The following is a 14463-nucleotide window of genomic DNA, read 5'->3' as shown; positions in this document are numbered from 1 at the left end:
ACTGCCCACTGCAATGCTCCAGTGGAATGCTGGAACTTCCCCTCTGGAAACCTGCACTCCCACAAGGCTTTCTCAGCTGTGGGAGCCTGCCCACTCGGTGTTCTCCAGGTGCTCGTGCACTACGGCCACAGGGTCCAGAGCCAGTTCACAGGCTACTGCGGGTTCCTATGCCAGTACTGAAGTCCGTCTGCCTAATACCTGGTATACCGATGGGATCCCTTCTCTTAGGCCCCTTGGTGTGTGGTACTGGATCCCTCAACTCCCACAGAGGCACTTTTGTTCATGGAAGGATGCTGAAGTTTTGTTTTTGAGGTGGGGACCAAATGAGAAACATGATGCAGATATCACTCCCCCTATGACTTTGCCTTTATTGAGGTCTTTATTTTTTCATACAGCTTCAAGTTACTGTCCAGTGTCATTTCTTTTCACCCTGAAGGACTCCCTTGAGCATTTCATATAGAGTAGGTATAGTGGTAATGAACTCCCTCAGCTTTTGTTTATCTGGGAATGTTTTAATTTTTCCCTCACTCTTGAAGAATAGTTTTGCTGGATATAGGATTTCTAACTGACTCTTATTTTTCTTTTAGTGCTTTGACTATAGTGTCCCATTGTCTTCTGGCCTCTAAAATGACCCTACTGAGGACCCTTTGTGCAATGAGTTGCTTCTCTTTTGCTGTTTTTAAGATTATTTATTTGTCTTTGTCTTTGAAGTTCATTATGTGTCTTGGTATAGGTCTCTTATCTTCTCCTTCTGGGACTCCTGTAATGGACGTTGATTGGCTTGTGAGTTTCCCACAGGTCCCTTAGATTCTATTCACTTTTATTTCTGTTTCTCGACCTCAATAATTTTCATTGTCTTATCTTCAAGTCTGCTGATTTTTTCTTTTGCCTGTTAAAATATGACTTTGGAATGGTGACATTATTAGGAGAAAATGGCGGTGGGCAGGACCAGAGGGAGGGTGAGTGTGTGAAAGAGTGATCTAGTATGAGAGAGAGTGTGAGTGGACATCAAGGTGGACGACCAAACTCGAGCAGTGCAGAGACATGGAGCAGAAAGTTCCTGTGCAATGGAAAGGAGCAGCCTGCTATGAGGGTAAGCGGCCCTTCAGGGTGCTTCTCCCTGCACCGTGGGGAGGTCCCACCATTTTGGAAGATCTGGGGTCTTCCTTGGGAGGAGGAAGTGGGAGCAGCTAGGGCCCAGCAACCTGAGCCCACCAGCACACCTGGCACCATCGGACCAGTGGACACTCTGTGTCAACACAGACCAGTGCACAGTAGTGAAGCTCCCAAGGTGCCGGTCACAGAAGCCGCAGACAGCACGGAGCCCAGCACCATCCCCCACAGTAGCAGCCCGATCAGAGTCCAGATACACCCCCAGCAACAGAGGCTGGGGAGCAGTCATCCATCCCCAGGCAACAGAAACACCAGCAGCTGAGACCCATCCCCAAAAACTATAGCAAAAACTGAGCAGGAGTTGACCCCACGGGAGAGCAGCACTCCCCAACCACCAGCAGTGGGACCTGGGGCTCCACAGAGGCCTGTGTGGTCCAGCAGCTCACAAGAGTGGTGGGAAGCTGGAGCCCGAGAGGGACTGGTGCATTCCAGCTGCCTGCTCACGGGACCTGCAGGGTGTGCGGGCACCAGAGAGGCCTGTGCGACCCAGCAGGGACTGTGAGATCTAGTTACCTGTGGGACCTGTGGGGTGATGAAGCATCATAGAGGCCTGTGCAACCCAGCAGGGACTGTGTGATCCAGTTACCCATGGAGCCTGGGGGTGCTGAAGCACCACAGAGGCCTGTGCAACCCAGCTGCGCACAAGATAGGCATAGAGGATGTGAAAATAGAGGCGGAGTGAATGGAAGCTACACAGATGATTTCCCAGGACCAATCAGAACTTATAACTAAAATAAAGACAAATCCTTGGAAAAAAGCAACAGTAAAGCAGCAGGACAGGACCATATAACCAGGGACACTGGTAGGATCTGAGGAGGTGCGAGAGGGTGGCGGGCTGGGAGCCCACAGACAGCAGCAGTCTTAGCTGTGAGAAGTGCCCTTGGGGAATAAAGACCAAGCCTGCTCCACAGTCCAGAGAGCCAGGACAGAGTGCTAAAATAGCCACAGCTACTCACCTGGGGGCTATGGCAGAGGCGGGGCAGACTGGGCTGGAACTCTGTGGGGACACCCAGGATTTGGACGGCACTCAGAGTTTTTGCTGAGTTGCAGCCACAAAGGATGGTGAACAGTTTGCTCCTTCCCAGAGCTGTGGGGAAAAGCAGCAGCCCCCCACCTCGGAGATTCAGCCTTTCCCAGGTGAGGCAAAGAAATGCAAATTGAGGCTCACTAACAATCAGCATCTATCCCACTCTCTGGAAATCCTCTTATGCAGAACACCAGGGCTACATTCCAAGGCACTGAGTAACTGAGACTGCTAGCCACCAGGAAAAAGTTAGAGGATAACTGAACCATTCTTGGGCTTGCAAATCTATCCAGGAAAGTAAGACTTGACAGTGGTGTTTAACGTGGGCCCAACCAGGCTCATCCAAACCCAGTAGAGGGAACCACAAACAGCAGAACACCAACACCCACAGGGGAAATTTGGCAGGCTCCAAAACCCACGGAGATAGCCAAAATGGTGAAACAAAGAAACAAATCCCAAATGAAAGAACAAGAGAACTCTATTGAAGATGAGGTCAATGAAATGCATCTAAGCAAATTATCAGAGGTATAGTTCAGAGCCATGATCTTGAGTAAGCTCATCAGCATGAGTAAGGACATCAGCACCATGAGTAAAGATATAGAAACACTGAAGACCAACCAAGTGTAAATGAAGAATGACATAGCAGAAATTAAAAACATATTGGAAGGACTAACCAGCAGAGTAGAGGAAGCTGAGGACCAAATCAGTGAATTAGAAGACAGGGTAGAAAAATCAACCAATCAGAAAACCAAAAGGAAAAAACAATTAAAAAACAGTAAGATAGCTTAAGAGAACTGTAGGACAACTGGAAATGTAATAACATTTGTATCATAGGAGTCCCCAAAGAGGAAGAAAATGGGCAAGGGTTAAAAAATATATTTGAAGAAATGGTGACAGAAAACTTTCCTAACTTGGTAAAGGAAGAAGGCATTCAAGTTCAAGAAGCACAGAGAGCCCCAAGTAAGAAGAACCCAAACAGGCCCACACCAAGACACATAGTAATTAAAATTCCAAGAATTAAAGACAAAGAGAGAATCCTAAAGACAGCAAGAGATAAGCAACAGGTTATCTACAAAGGAACCCCCCCATAAGGCTGTCAGCTGCCTTCTCAACAGAAACATTACAGGCAAGAGGGAATGGCATGAAGTAATCATGGTCATGAAATACAAGGATCTGAATCCAAGACTACTCTACCCAGCAAGGCTCTTATTCAAAATAGAAGGTTAAATAGAGAGCTTCCCAGACAAAAAAAAAAAAAAAAAAAAGGCTAAGGGAATACATTAGCACCAAACCAGCACTGCAAGAAATGTTAAAAGGACTGCTGTAATTAGTAGTAGAAATAGGAAGAAAAATAGAACAACACTAAACAAAAATGGCAATAAATAAGTACATATCAATTATCACCTTAAATGTGAATGGTTTGAATGCTCCGATAAAAAGACACAGAGTAGCTGAGTGGATAAGAAAGCATGACTCACATATATGTTGTTTACAAGAAACCCACCTCACAACAAAAGACTCATATAGTTTGAAAGTTAAGGGATGGAAAAAATTTTTTTCAAGCAAACAGAAAGCAAAAAAAAGCTGGGGTAGCAATACTCATATGAAACAAAAAAAGACCTCGAATAGCCACAGCAATCTTAAAAAAGAAGAACAAAGTTGGAGGGATTACATTACTAGATTTCAGGTTATACTACAAAGCCACTGTAATCAAAACAGCCTGGTACTGGCACAAGAACAGGCAGATAGATCAATGGAACAGAATAGAGAACCCAGAAATGGATCCAAGACATTATGCTCAATTAATATTTGACAAAGTTGGCAAGAGCATACAGTGGTGTAAAGACAGCCTCTTTAGTAAATGGTGCTGGGAAAATTGGACAGCTACATGCAGAAAAATGAAACTAGACCATCAACTTACACCATGCACAAGAATAAACTGAAAATGAATAAAAGATTTAAATGTGACTCATGAATTTATAAAAATCCTTGAAGAAACTGTAGGCAACAAAATTTCAGACATCATACGCAGCAGAATTCTCACTGATACATCATCTAAGGCAACAGAAGCAAAGGAGAAAATGAACACATGGGACTACATCAAGCTCAAAAGCTTCTGCACAGCAAAAGATACAATCATCAAAATGGAAAGGCAACCCACCGTATAAGAGAGCATAACTGCCAATGATATATCAGATAAGGGGTTAATTTCCAATATATATAGAGTGCTCATACAACTCAACAGAAGGAAGACAAAGAACCCAATTTAAAAAATGGGCAGAGGAGCTAAATAGACACCTCTCCAAAGAGGACATACAAATGGCTAAGAGACATACAAAGAAATGCTCAACATCACTAATCATCAGAGATGCAAATTAAAACAACAATGAGGTATCACCTCACACCTGTCAGAATGGCCACCATCAACAAATCATCAAACAACAAGTGTTGGTGAGAGTGTGGAGAAAAGGGGACTCTAGTATACTGCTGGTGGGAATGCAGACTGGTGCAGCCACTATGGAAAACAATATGGTGTTTCCTTTAAAAGTTAAAAATTGAACTGCCATTCAACCCAGTGATCCCACTTCTAGTAATATACCCTAAGAAGCCTGAAACACCAATCAGAAAGAATATATGTACCCCCATGTTTGTAGCAGCACTATTTACAATAGCTAAGATCTGAAAACAGTCCAAATGTCCATCAGTAGACGAATGGATAAAAAAGCAGTGGTACATATACACAGTGAAGTACTATGCAGCTGTAAGAAAGAAAGATCTCTTATCCTTTGAGAGGACATGGAGGGACTTGGAAAGTATTATCCTAAGTGAAACAAGCCATACAGAGAAAGACAGGTATCATATGATCTCACTTATCTGTGGAATATAATGAACATAATAGTTTGAGGAATGGGGTAGTCCCAGAGACGTGGAGGTTGAGTACAGACTGACAATCCCCAGAAGAGGTGGTGGTGGGGGAGAGAGAAATCACAGAACTTACATGCATGTGTGCATGAACAATGGACATGGACAACAAAGCTGGAGACAGGGTGGGGAGGGAGGAGGAGGGGGGAATCAGTGTGTGTGTGTGGGAAACATCTGTAGCAAAAATAAATTAATTAATTTAAAAAATAAAAAAATAAAAAATCAAGGAAAACATATTTAAAAAATAATAAATACATAAATAAATAAATAAAATAAAATATGACTTTGAATCCTTCTAGTGAATTTTAAATTTCAGTTATAGTACTTTTTAGTTCCAGAATTTGTTTGGTTTCTTTCTGGGTTTTCTGTCCCTTCACTGATCTTCCATTCCATTCATATATCATTGTCTTGACTTTTCCCACATCTTCTTTTGTTCTTTAAACTTCTATAAGACAGTTGCTTTAAAGTCTTTGTCAAGTAGTTCTGCTATCAGGTCTTTTTCGAGGACAGTTTCTGCTGATTTATTTATTTTCTGAATATACCATACTTTCCTGTTTCTTTGTATGCCTTGTGATTTTTGTTGTTGTTGAAAACTAGACGTTTGAATCTAATAATGTGGTAACTCTAGAAATCAGACTTTTTTCCTTTTCTAAGGGTTTAGTGTTTCTCGTTACTGTTTTTGTTCATTGTTTTGTTTTTCTGATTGTTGCAGACTATCTCTGTGCCAAGGACCAGGTATGAACTTAAGGTCCTTTCCGGTCTTTTCTGAGCTGGCACCTTTCCCTGGGCATGTTCAGTCACTTTCTAATTTTTCCCAAACATGTAGTTGTTTTTGAATGTCCTAGTCTTTAATGTCTGCCTCCCAAAAGGGAAAAATAGAAAAATGAAGGGAGAGGGGCATTAGCCCTTTAAATCCCCTGGAAGTCACCTCAACCAGATGGGGAGGGGCTTGTGTTAATGGAGGGTGTGTGAAACAACAATGGCACCTCTGTGACCATATCAGCAATCAGTGATCTTCACTATTGCAAGGATAAGGTCCTTACTGCTTAACCTAACTCCCATAAGCTGTGTGCAGGTTGCTCTAGGAACATGTTCACAGCTTCCTGCCACAAGGCTTGGGAGAAGGATGGGTAGCTGCTACTGTGCTAGGAGCTGAAATTGACTGAAATTAATTACAATTTACTGTCCAAACCTTCCCCTGGAAATTGCAAGCCTTCAATAAACTCCAGAATTTCAAAATCAGATAGATTCTGCTCTTAAAATTGGTGTGTAAGTGGGAAGGCAGATTCCTGGTATTTCCTACACTGTCATCTTCCTAGAATTCTAACCTCAATTGTTTGTTGTTGTTTTTGTTTGTTTGTTTGTTTTTTGGCAGAAGCACAGTTTGTGATTCAACCAACAAATACAGAGGGACAAATAAGAGAGATTCAAATGGGATGCTCTATTTTTATATGAGATATTTTTGTCTGTTATCTAAAATATCAATGTCATAATTCTAGAAGTATCTCTAGAGGTTAAATATATTTCTGATATTACTTCCTCCAAAAATTACTGTGCTCTGTTAAAAAAAAAAAAAAAAGTCCTAGAGGCAACTGAAACCAGTTGATCAATTTTTTAATCTTGATAGCATTTGGTCCATAGTTTATAGTCAGAGATAGAGTTTAAGAAGCGATAGCTATATTCAGCTTGATTAATCACCTCATTGACTGAGATTAATTTTTAAAATTTTTATTAGAAAGTTAAAAAAATAGATTATGGAGTACTCTACCACCAAACTGGCATTGCAAAAAATGTTAAAGGTACTGCTTTAAGAAGAAGAAAAAGAGAGAGAGAGGAACAAAGGTATAAAGAAAAAAATGGCAATCAATAGGTACCTATCAATAATAACCTTAAATGTAAATGGACTAAACGCTCCAACAAATGACATAGGATAGCTGAATAGAAAAGAAAACATGACCTGTGTATATGTGGTCTACAAGAGACCCACCTCAAAACAAAAGAATTCCAAAGGAAGAAAGTGAAGGGATGGGAAAAAATATTGCATGCATATGGAAACAAACAAACAAAAAACTGGGGTAGCAATACTCATCTCACAAAATAGACTTCAAAACAAAGGCATGACAAGAGACAAAGAAAGTCACTACATATCACTAAAAGGATCAATCCAACAAGAAAATATAACCCTTGTTAACATAAATGCACCCCATAGAGAACCACCTAAATATATATTTAAAAACTCTTGATGGACTTTAAAGGAGGGATCAATAGCAATACAGTCATAGCAGGGAATTTTAACACCCCAATGACATCACTGGATAGATCTTCTAGACAAAAAATCAACAAAGAAACAGTGACCTTAAATGACATACTAGATCAGTTGAATCTAATTGATATTTACGAAACATTTCATCCAAAAGCAGCAGAGTATACATTCTTTTCAAGTGCACATGGATCATTCTCAATGATAGACCATATGTTAGGATACAACATAAGCCTTAGCAAATTCACGAAGATTGAAATCATAGATGCTTGGAACAGACTGAGGGGAGAGGGTTAGAGAGACAGCAAGAGATTAACCAAAAATGTTATATACATATATGCATAGCCCATAGACACAGACAATAGTGTGGTGAAGTCCTGGGGTGGTGCTATTTTGTGTGACATATTGCAAAAATACAGCCTGTGCAAGCATATATGTGTGTATGTATATTTGTATGTGTATTTGCATATAAATAACATGTAGTAACAAAAAAATCCCACACAGTTCTGGAAGATTGTGTTGTCGCAGTCATATTCTTTGCAGTCAGAGGAATGCCTTTTCGCAGAGCGGAGGGATGGCTGCAGTCCCACTTGGCTTGGGCCCTGGCTTTGTGGAGTTCCAGCTCTGAAGCAGTTGTACTGCAGCTCACTGAGGCAGGGTACAAAGCCCCGATCTGTTCCTACTTTCCCGTAGAACTCAGTGGTAAGACAGAACTGGAAAGCAGTGAAATAATGATGATGGTGCTCAATTATAGTAGCCCCTTTTTTGGTAACTCACTTAATGATTACCAGTAAATCATTCATGATAGGGGAGTAGAAGTCCATGGACGTTCAGGTCATTCCAAGTCATAAAAAAAGAAAGACCTGCTAGTTTTCGATCTGTTCTCTGTCCACTGTGAGGACTGTTGTGGGCTACACAAGTCATGGCTCATACTTGGAGAGTTGTCATCTGAAATAAGGATGCTGGATAAGTGAATTGGGGTTCTTTAGCTCCACAGAGCTGACTGTGGTGGGGGTCTGGGGCAGTAGGATGAGACTGGATAACCGCAAGGAGAGACAGACAGGAACGTTTGTAGCAGAAAGCTTCCTGAGGGTTGGTTGCTCTTGGGCTCTGTAACTGTAACTTGTGGGGGTCTGGAGCCTTTTCTCCACTCCAGGTCCCCCAATCCCCTACTATCACAATCACCACTGGGACTCTTTTAGCTCAGAGACCGTTCTATTTTGTATCAAGAACTAACTTCCTTCCTTCCTTCCTTCCTTCCTTCCTTCCTTCCTTCCTTCCTTCCTTCCTTCCTTCCTTCCTTCCCTTCATCATCCATCCATCCATCCATCCATCCATCCATCCATCCATCCATGGATTCATTTAATAAGATTGCAGAGGGTTGTCTAGACCAAGCACTGTGCAGGTGCTGGGCATTCAGAGATGAGCTACACACACAGCCCAGCTCTCACTACCTTCACTGGGCTTGTGAATGAGAGGATATGCCAGTGACGGGCAACTGGAAGGTGGTGTGAGAATTGCTGTGATGGCAGAGATACTGAGTGCACAGAAGGTAATGGGCCATAATCCAACTTGAGGTGGCCCTGGGAGGACTACTAGAGGGTGCAGCCAGACCTGGGGAGCATTCCAGCCGAGGCCCAGTGGTGGGAGAGAGCTGGCCCCTTCCAAGGAATGACAGCTGTTAGGCTGCCCAGGGTGGCAGGTGTAAGAGGCAGCCCAGAGAAAGTGCAGGAACAGAGGGTGTGGGTCCTGACAGGCCAGGGGAATGTGAGAGACAACTCAGCTAGCGTTTTTGTGTTCTGAAAGCTGCAGTGAAAGCCAGAAGGTCTGCACGTTGTTTGCCACCTTTCAGCCTTGCAGAGCAGGGCAGAACAGCCACAGCCGTCTGTCTAAAGTGGCCCATGGCTCCTGCAGGCCCAGTGCTGTGGGGCAGGAGGATTGTATTCCCAGTGGGTCCCACCTGGTTGTCCTGCCTTGCAGAGACCAGCCCAGGTCCACAAGGAGCCTCCGAGGCACCTGGCATGGATTTCCTGCTAGGAGACTGACCCAGCTCCTGCTGTTATTCAGTCACCCCGAGTGAGCCTGTGGAATTGCACAAAGGTTAGAAGTGAGAGAGGAGTGCTGATGTTACAAGGGCCCCACCTGCCCCCACCTGATTGCTCCAGGGTTTGGAGGAGCCACCTGCTCTCCTCTAGGATCCTGTCCATCATCTCCCTTCCCTGGGGCCCAGGCTTCCCAAGTCCGCAAGGCCCTCTCTCCCCTTCCCAGTGAAGCTGTGTCACCCAGGCTGCCATAGAGTGGCGAGGTGCAGGCATCTCTCCTGAAGGGAGGTCACCTGCTGTCCTGGCCAATGTCCGGCACCTACTCTGGCACCACAGTACCTGACTGCCAAGAAAATGGGAAATGCAAAGAGCTGGTTTTCTGCTTTCTTAAAGTTACAATACTAGCTCTATTTCCTAAACTTAGAAAATTATACAGGAGTCAGTTAAAAGATTTGCATCTTATGCCCTGGCCGATTTGGCTCAGCAGTTAAAGCGTCGGCCCGCGAACCAATGAGTTGTGGGTTCGATTCCAGTCAAGGGCACACACCTTGGTTGTGGTTCGTCCCCGGCCCTGGTTGGGGTCGTGAGGGAGGCAGCCACTTGATGTGTCCCTTTCATGTCGATGTTTCTCTCTCTCTCTCTCTTCGTTCTCCCTTTCACTCTATTTGAACAAAAGATAAAAAAATGTCCTCGGGTGAGGATAAAAAACAAAACAACAACAACAAAAAGATTTGCATCTTGTGTGTAATTGTTACTGCATCATTTATGTCTGGGTAGGAATTTGCCTTTAGATGCTTTGACCAGAGAGGAGATTTAAGGGCATTTTCTGTCCACCCCACTGCTCACCAAAGCCCTTATCTGTTCTCATCACGTTCTGCATTATGTTGTACTTATTCCTGAATGGGGCTTGGCTCCCCTAGCAGGTTATACACTTTCCGGGGGCTAGAATTAGATCACATTGATTAGTGTCTTCTTGCACCAGGCAAGAAGATTCAGGGAGAAAGGGAAGCATCTTATCATATTTCCTATGGATGGAAGACAAATACAGTCTTCTTGTATTAAAGGCTGAGGTCAACAGCTCATCAAGACAGGCCACTGCTGCTCATCACTCACTACTGATCGGGTTGAGCACTGCTCTATCCAAAGCCCAGACTGTAGATAATAAGGATGGTGATGTGCTAGTCAACACTGTGTAAGTGCTTAACAGCTTCATCTCCTTACTTCCTTCCACAACTGTCTCAGGTCAATAGTATGACTACCCCCGTTTTACAGTGGGAAACATTTGAGATTTCAGAGGCTGCCATTTGCCCAAGTAACAGCTACTAAGTGGCAAAGCTGTGCCTCAACCCTGTGTCTACCATCTTCAGCCCAGCCTGAGTTCTGCCCCCAGGCCCCTCTGGGGATGCCCTGTGGAGCACCTGCCACAGTACTGGTCATGGCTGGTGCCCCGCCTCACATTGCAAAATGAATGGAATGGAGAGCTCCGGCTTCTGGATTTGAGAACCATGTGTGCATGCACACGTGTGTGCATGTGTGGACGCGGATGTTCGTGAGAGAGAAGCAATTAAGCTAGTATACGTGGGTGTTCACAGGACTCAACAGTTTTCTCATAGTGTTTAGTGCTTGTGAACCAGGGCCTTGAAGGACAAGTGCCATCCAACGACCTGGGTCAGGGCAGGGGCAGAGCTGGGCATCCCAGGTGATCGTAGCCTGCACAGGTCCTCTGGGCTCTGAAAGGCCCAGCCTGAGACAGGGGGCCTGAGTGGGCATCACCACCAGCCCTCTCTCTGACTTTCAGTGGTGGCCCTGCAGAAGGTGCGGCTCAGTCCCCTGTGATAACGCCATCTCCCGTCAAAGGTGTTTTTCAGAGGCATCACCGTGAACACTGTGCGGGGCTTCCCCATGAGTGCGGCCATGTTCCTCGGGTACGAGCTGTCGCTGCGGGCCATCCGCGGGGATGTGCGGTGACCAGCCCCTGAGCACCAGGTCAGTGTGCTTTCCCCCCAGCCCATCGTACCTCTCAGAGCTTGAAACGCTCTTCTTTGCCATGAAAATGTCTCTGTGTTATTCGTTTCCTTTCTAATCTGTGTTAATCCTGGGGCTAAGATCGCTACCTTTTTCGTCATCAAAAAGCTCTTCTCAGACTCCTACCTGAGACTGGCGGTGACCTGGGTTTGGCACAGAATGTAGCCCTGCATAGTAAGCTCACCTATATGGTTTCCTCTTCAGCAGCATCGATGGCCCTTGGAAAGAAGTACAGTTTCACTGTACAATTGAATATCCCAGCCTCAGAAGTGAGAACTCAGACCAGGGTGCCCACCCCATCACAGGGGCACCATCTTCCCACCTCCCTCCTGGACCCACAGCAGTAGTCTGATAGCCACCAACAGGCTCCCAAAGCTCTAGGGGACAACCTCTGCCCCATTTTTTCCCTCCCACACCCCTTCCTTCTCTCTTTCACATTGCAGAAAGATCACTGTGGTCCAAAGGATCTAAAAACAGCTCTGAGCAAGCAACTCCCTTGCTCAAATGCCTTCATCCACTCCCCATTGCCCTCTAGGTAAAGCATCAGTCCTTAACCACCTCGTCCTCACCACCATCCTAAGCAAACCATGCCCACCCTCATCTCTGGGTCTTTTCTCATGCTATCCCTGCCTGACATGCTGTCCCCAACCAGTTTTCACACCTTCCCCATTGTCCTTGGCTTCCTCAATTCTTCTTTGTCATCCAGGCCTCGGTCTAAAAGTGTCCTCCTCCAGGAAGCCTTCCCTGATGCCTCATCCAGGAGGAGTTGTGCCTGCCGTAGGCTCCCTCCCAAAGCCCCTGCTCAGCCCCTACCACATCCTCCTGCATTATAATTGCCTGACGATTTTCCACACTCCCAGCCAGCGTGAAAGTCCCAGGAAGGCTGTGACTATTATTTCACCTGTGTATGGCCTGTGCCTCTCACAGGCTTGGCACAAGAATGACCACTCAGAAACAGCATCAAGTGACTGGATGATCAACCTCCAATGTCTCCTCACTTCTTCCCCTTCTTTTTCTCTCTTGTTTCTCCTCCACTAGCCTCAAACTGGTCACTTGCAGAGCTCAGAAGATAAAGTAAAGTGAGTCACTGGGTTTTCTAGTTACCAAGAAAAGTATTTTGCTTTGGCTGTGGTGACTACAAATTCTCTCAAGAAGGATGGTCTTCGTCAGGAAGGTCTAGCAAACCTCCCTGCTGGGGCGCCTGGATGGGACAGACCCTAGAGCCAGGCAAAGGGAAGGACAGATCAGGCTGGTTAGAGTAAGCCCAGGATAAGCCCTAGACACTGGCTTTGAATCAAATGCTTTTAGCTCTATACTAAAGCACCTGCATTCATAGCTTTCCTGGCTTTTTGCCCTCTTTTATAAAAGGAAGAGGGTAGCAATGCATTTTGCATAATTAAACATATTAGGTGATGAATTACTATATTGGGATTATGTCCAGGGCAGGGAGTAGAGGTCTGGTTTTGAAAGCTATGCTCAGATATTGGCCACTCCCTCCTTTGAACAGATGAAAATGACTTTTTAAAAATCCTATAATAAAAATCAATGCATTTTTAAAAATATTTTTAATTGATTTTTTAGAGAGAGGGGAAGTGAGAGAGAGATAGAAGCATTAGTTTGAGAGAGATACATCAATCGGCTGTGTCCTGAACGCCCCCTGCTGGGGATCGAGACCACAACCCAGGCATGTGCCCTGAACGGGAATCAAACCCGGACCTCTCAGTCCATGGGGCAACACTCAATCCACGGAGCCACATTGGCTGGGCATATCAGTACATTTTTAATTGTACAAAAATAGAAAAAATAAATAAACTGAAAGGATTCCCCCCCCCCCACAATACCTACAATCCCAAGATCTTCCTATTATTCTTCCAAGTGTTTTTTATGTGTATCCCCAAAACAGGATCCTACTTTCTCTGATGCTTTATAATCTGCTCTCCTGTTTAATAGTCCAGGGCTGTTTTCCCATGTCCTTAAATTCTCGGCCACAGGGTGGTTTGATGCCAAGACCTGGCAGACCTTAGTGGCTGGACGTTTGCCTGAGCTCTCACTCTGTCACTTGTGACCACCCTGGTGACTGGCTACCTCAGGAGGAAGGAAGAAGCTTCTAGCAAGCCAAATCCTGATTGTTTTGGATTTGACCATTCAGAACAGTGACCACCATCACCCCAGCTAGAAGCTTTTCTTTCTGAAAGTGCTCTGAATGCACAAGGACATAGATGTCTGTCTGCCTTTCTTCTGCTGGGGGCGGGGAGGAGGCTAGTGCCTCCCAGCTGGAATGGGGGGAAGAGGGGATCCTAGTGACTTTTCTGGAGCCTTATCTTAAACAAGCTTTATCCAAGGGGGTCAACTTTCTGCTCTAACCCAAGAACACCAAGGCCCCCTAAGAGGTTCTGGATTTGAACTTACTACTCTCAGATCTCGGGCAGGTCATGGTCCAGGCCAGGGTAACATCCACTTGACCATATGGAAACCAGAGCCTCCCTCATAGTCTAAACTGAGGACAGTGCGATGACGTGATTCGAGAACTAGGGAAGTGGTAGGATGGTGACTAGCTCAGAGTGCCTGGAGCTAGTGAGAATGACGCGAAGTTGTTTTCCAGTTCCTGCAGGACACGGAGCCCAGCGCCACGCAGCTTCAGCCTCCTGCCAGCCACGCGATGCACGCTCTCCCGGCTCCCAGAGTCCCGGGGAGAGCACTTTCTTTTCAGTCATCTGCTCCGTTATTTCTTTCCAGGCCCATGTATGAGTGACCCAAGGGCCATTTGTAACAGTGAACACAGCATGAGGTTGTTGTTTCGTGACGTGGTTAGTTTTATTTGTTCAGATAGAGAAACCGGTGTCAGCAACATGAGGAAGATGAACTTTGGTGATAGAAAGGGGGTCCCAGCCATTGGTCAGTGGTTAGTTCTTGGGCTTGTCTGAGGCCCGTGAATTCCATGTACCTGTCCACCTGGATCTTCTGCCTCCAGAACCTTCCTGGAACAATGTTGTTCAGACCCCTGGTGTGACTTTTGT

The 14463-nt window shown here is 45.2% G+C and overlaps 1 protein-coding gene across 1 annotated transcript in view; it reads left to right on the top strand.

The window, feature by feature from the left end:
* SLC25A48 (solute carrier family 25 member 48) overlaps positions 1 to 14233 on the top strand; it is a 51330-nt gene extending 37097 nt beyond the window's left edge. The window contains exons 7-8 of the mRNA XM_036241480.1: positions 11279 to 11413; positions 14220 to 14233. Coding sequence (XP_036097373.1) covers positions 11279 to 11389 — 111 coding nt within the window. The 3' untranslated portion in view covers positions 11390 to 11413; positions 14220 to 14233. The remainder of the gene's footprint in view (positions 1 to 11278; positions 11414 to 14219) is intronic.
* The last annotated feature ends 230 nt before the right edge of the window (positions 14234 to 14463 follow it).

This window comes from Molossus molossus, unplaced genomic scaffold (genome assembly GCF_014108415.1).
Source record: "Molossus molossus isolate mMolMol1 unplaced genomic scaffold, mMolMol1.p scaffold_m16_p_4, whole genome shotgun sequence".
In the NCBI taxonomy this organism is placed as follows: domain Eukaryota; kingdom Metazoa; phylum Chordata; class Mammalia; order Chiroptera; family Molossidae; genus Molossus; species Molossus molossus.
The sequence above is the reverse complement of the archived record's forward strand: the minus strand, read 5'-3'. Positions and strand labels throughout refer to the sequence as shown.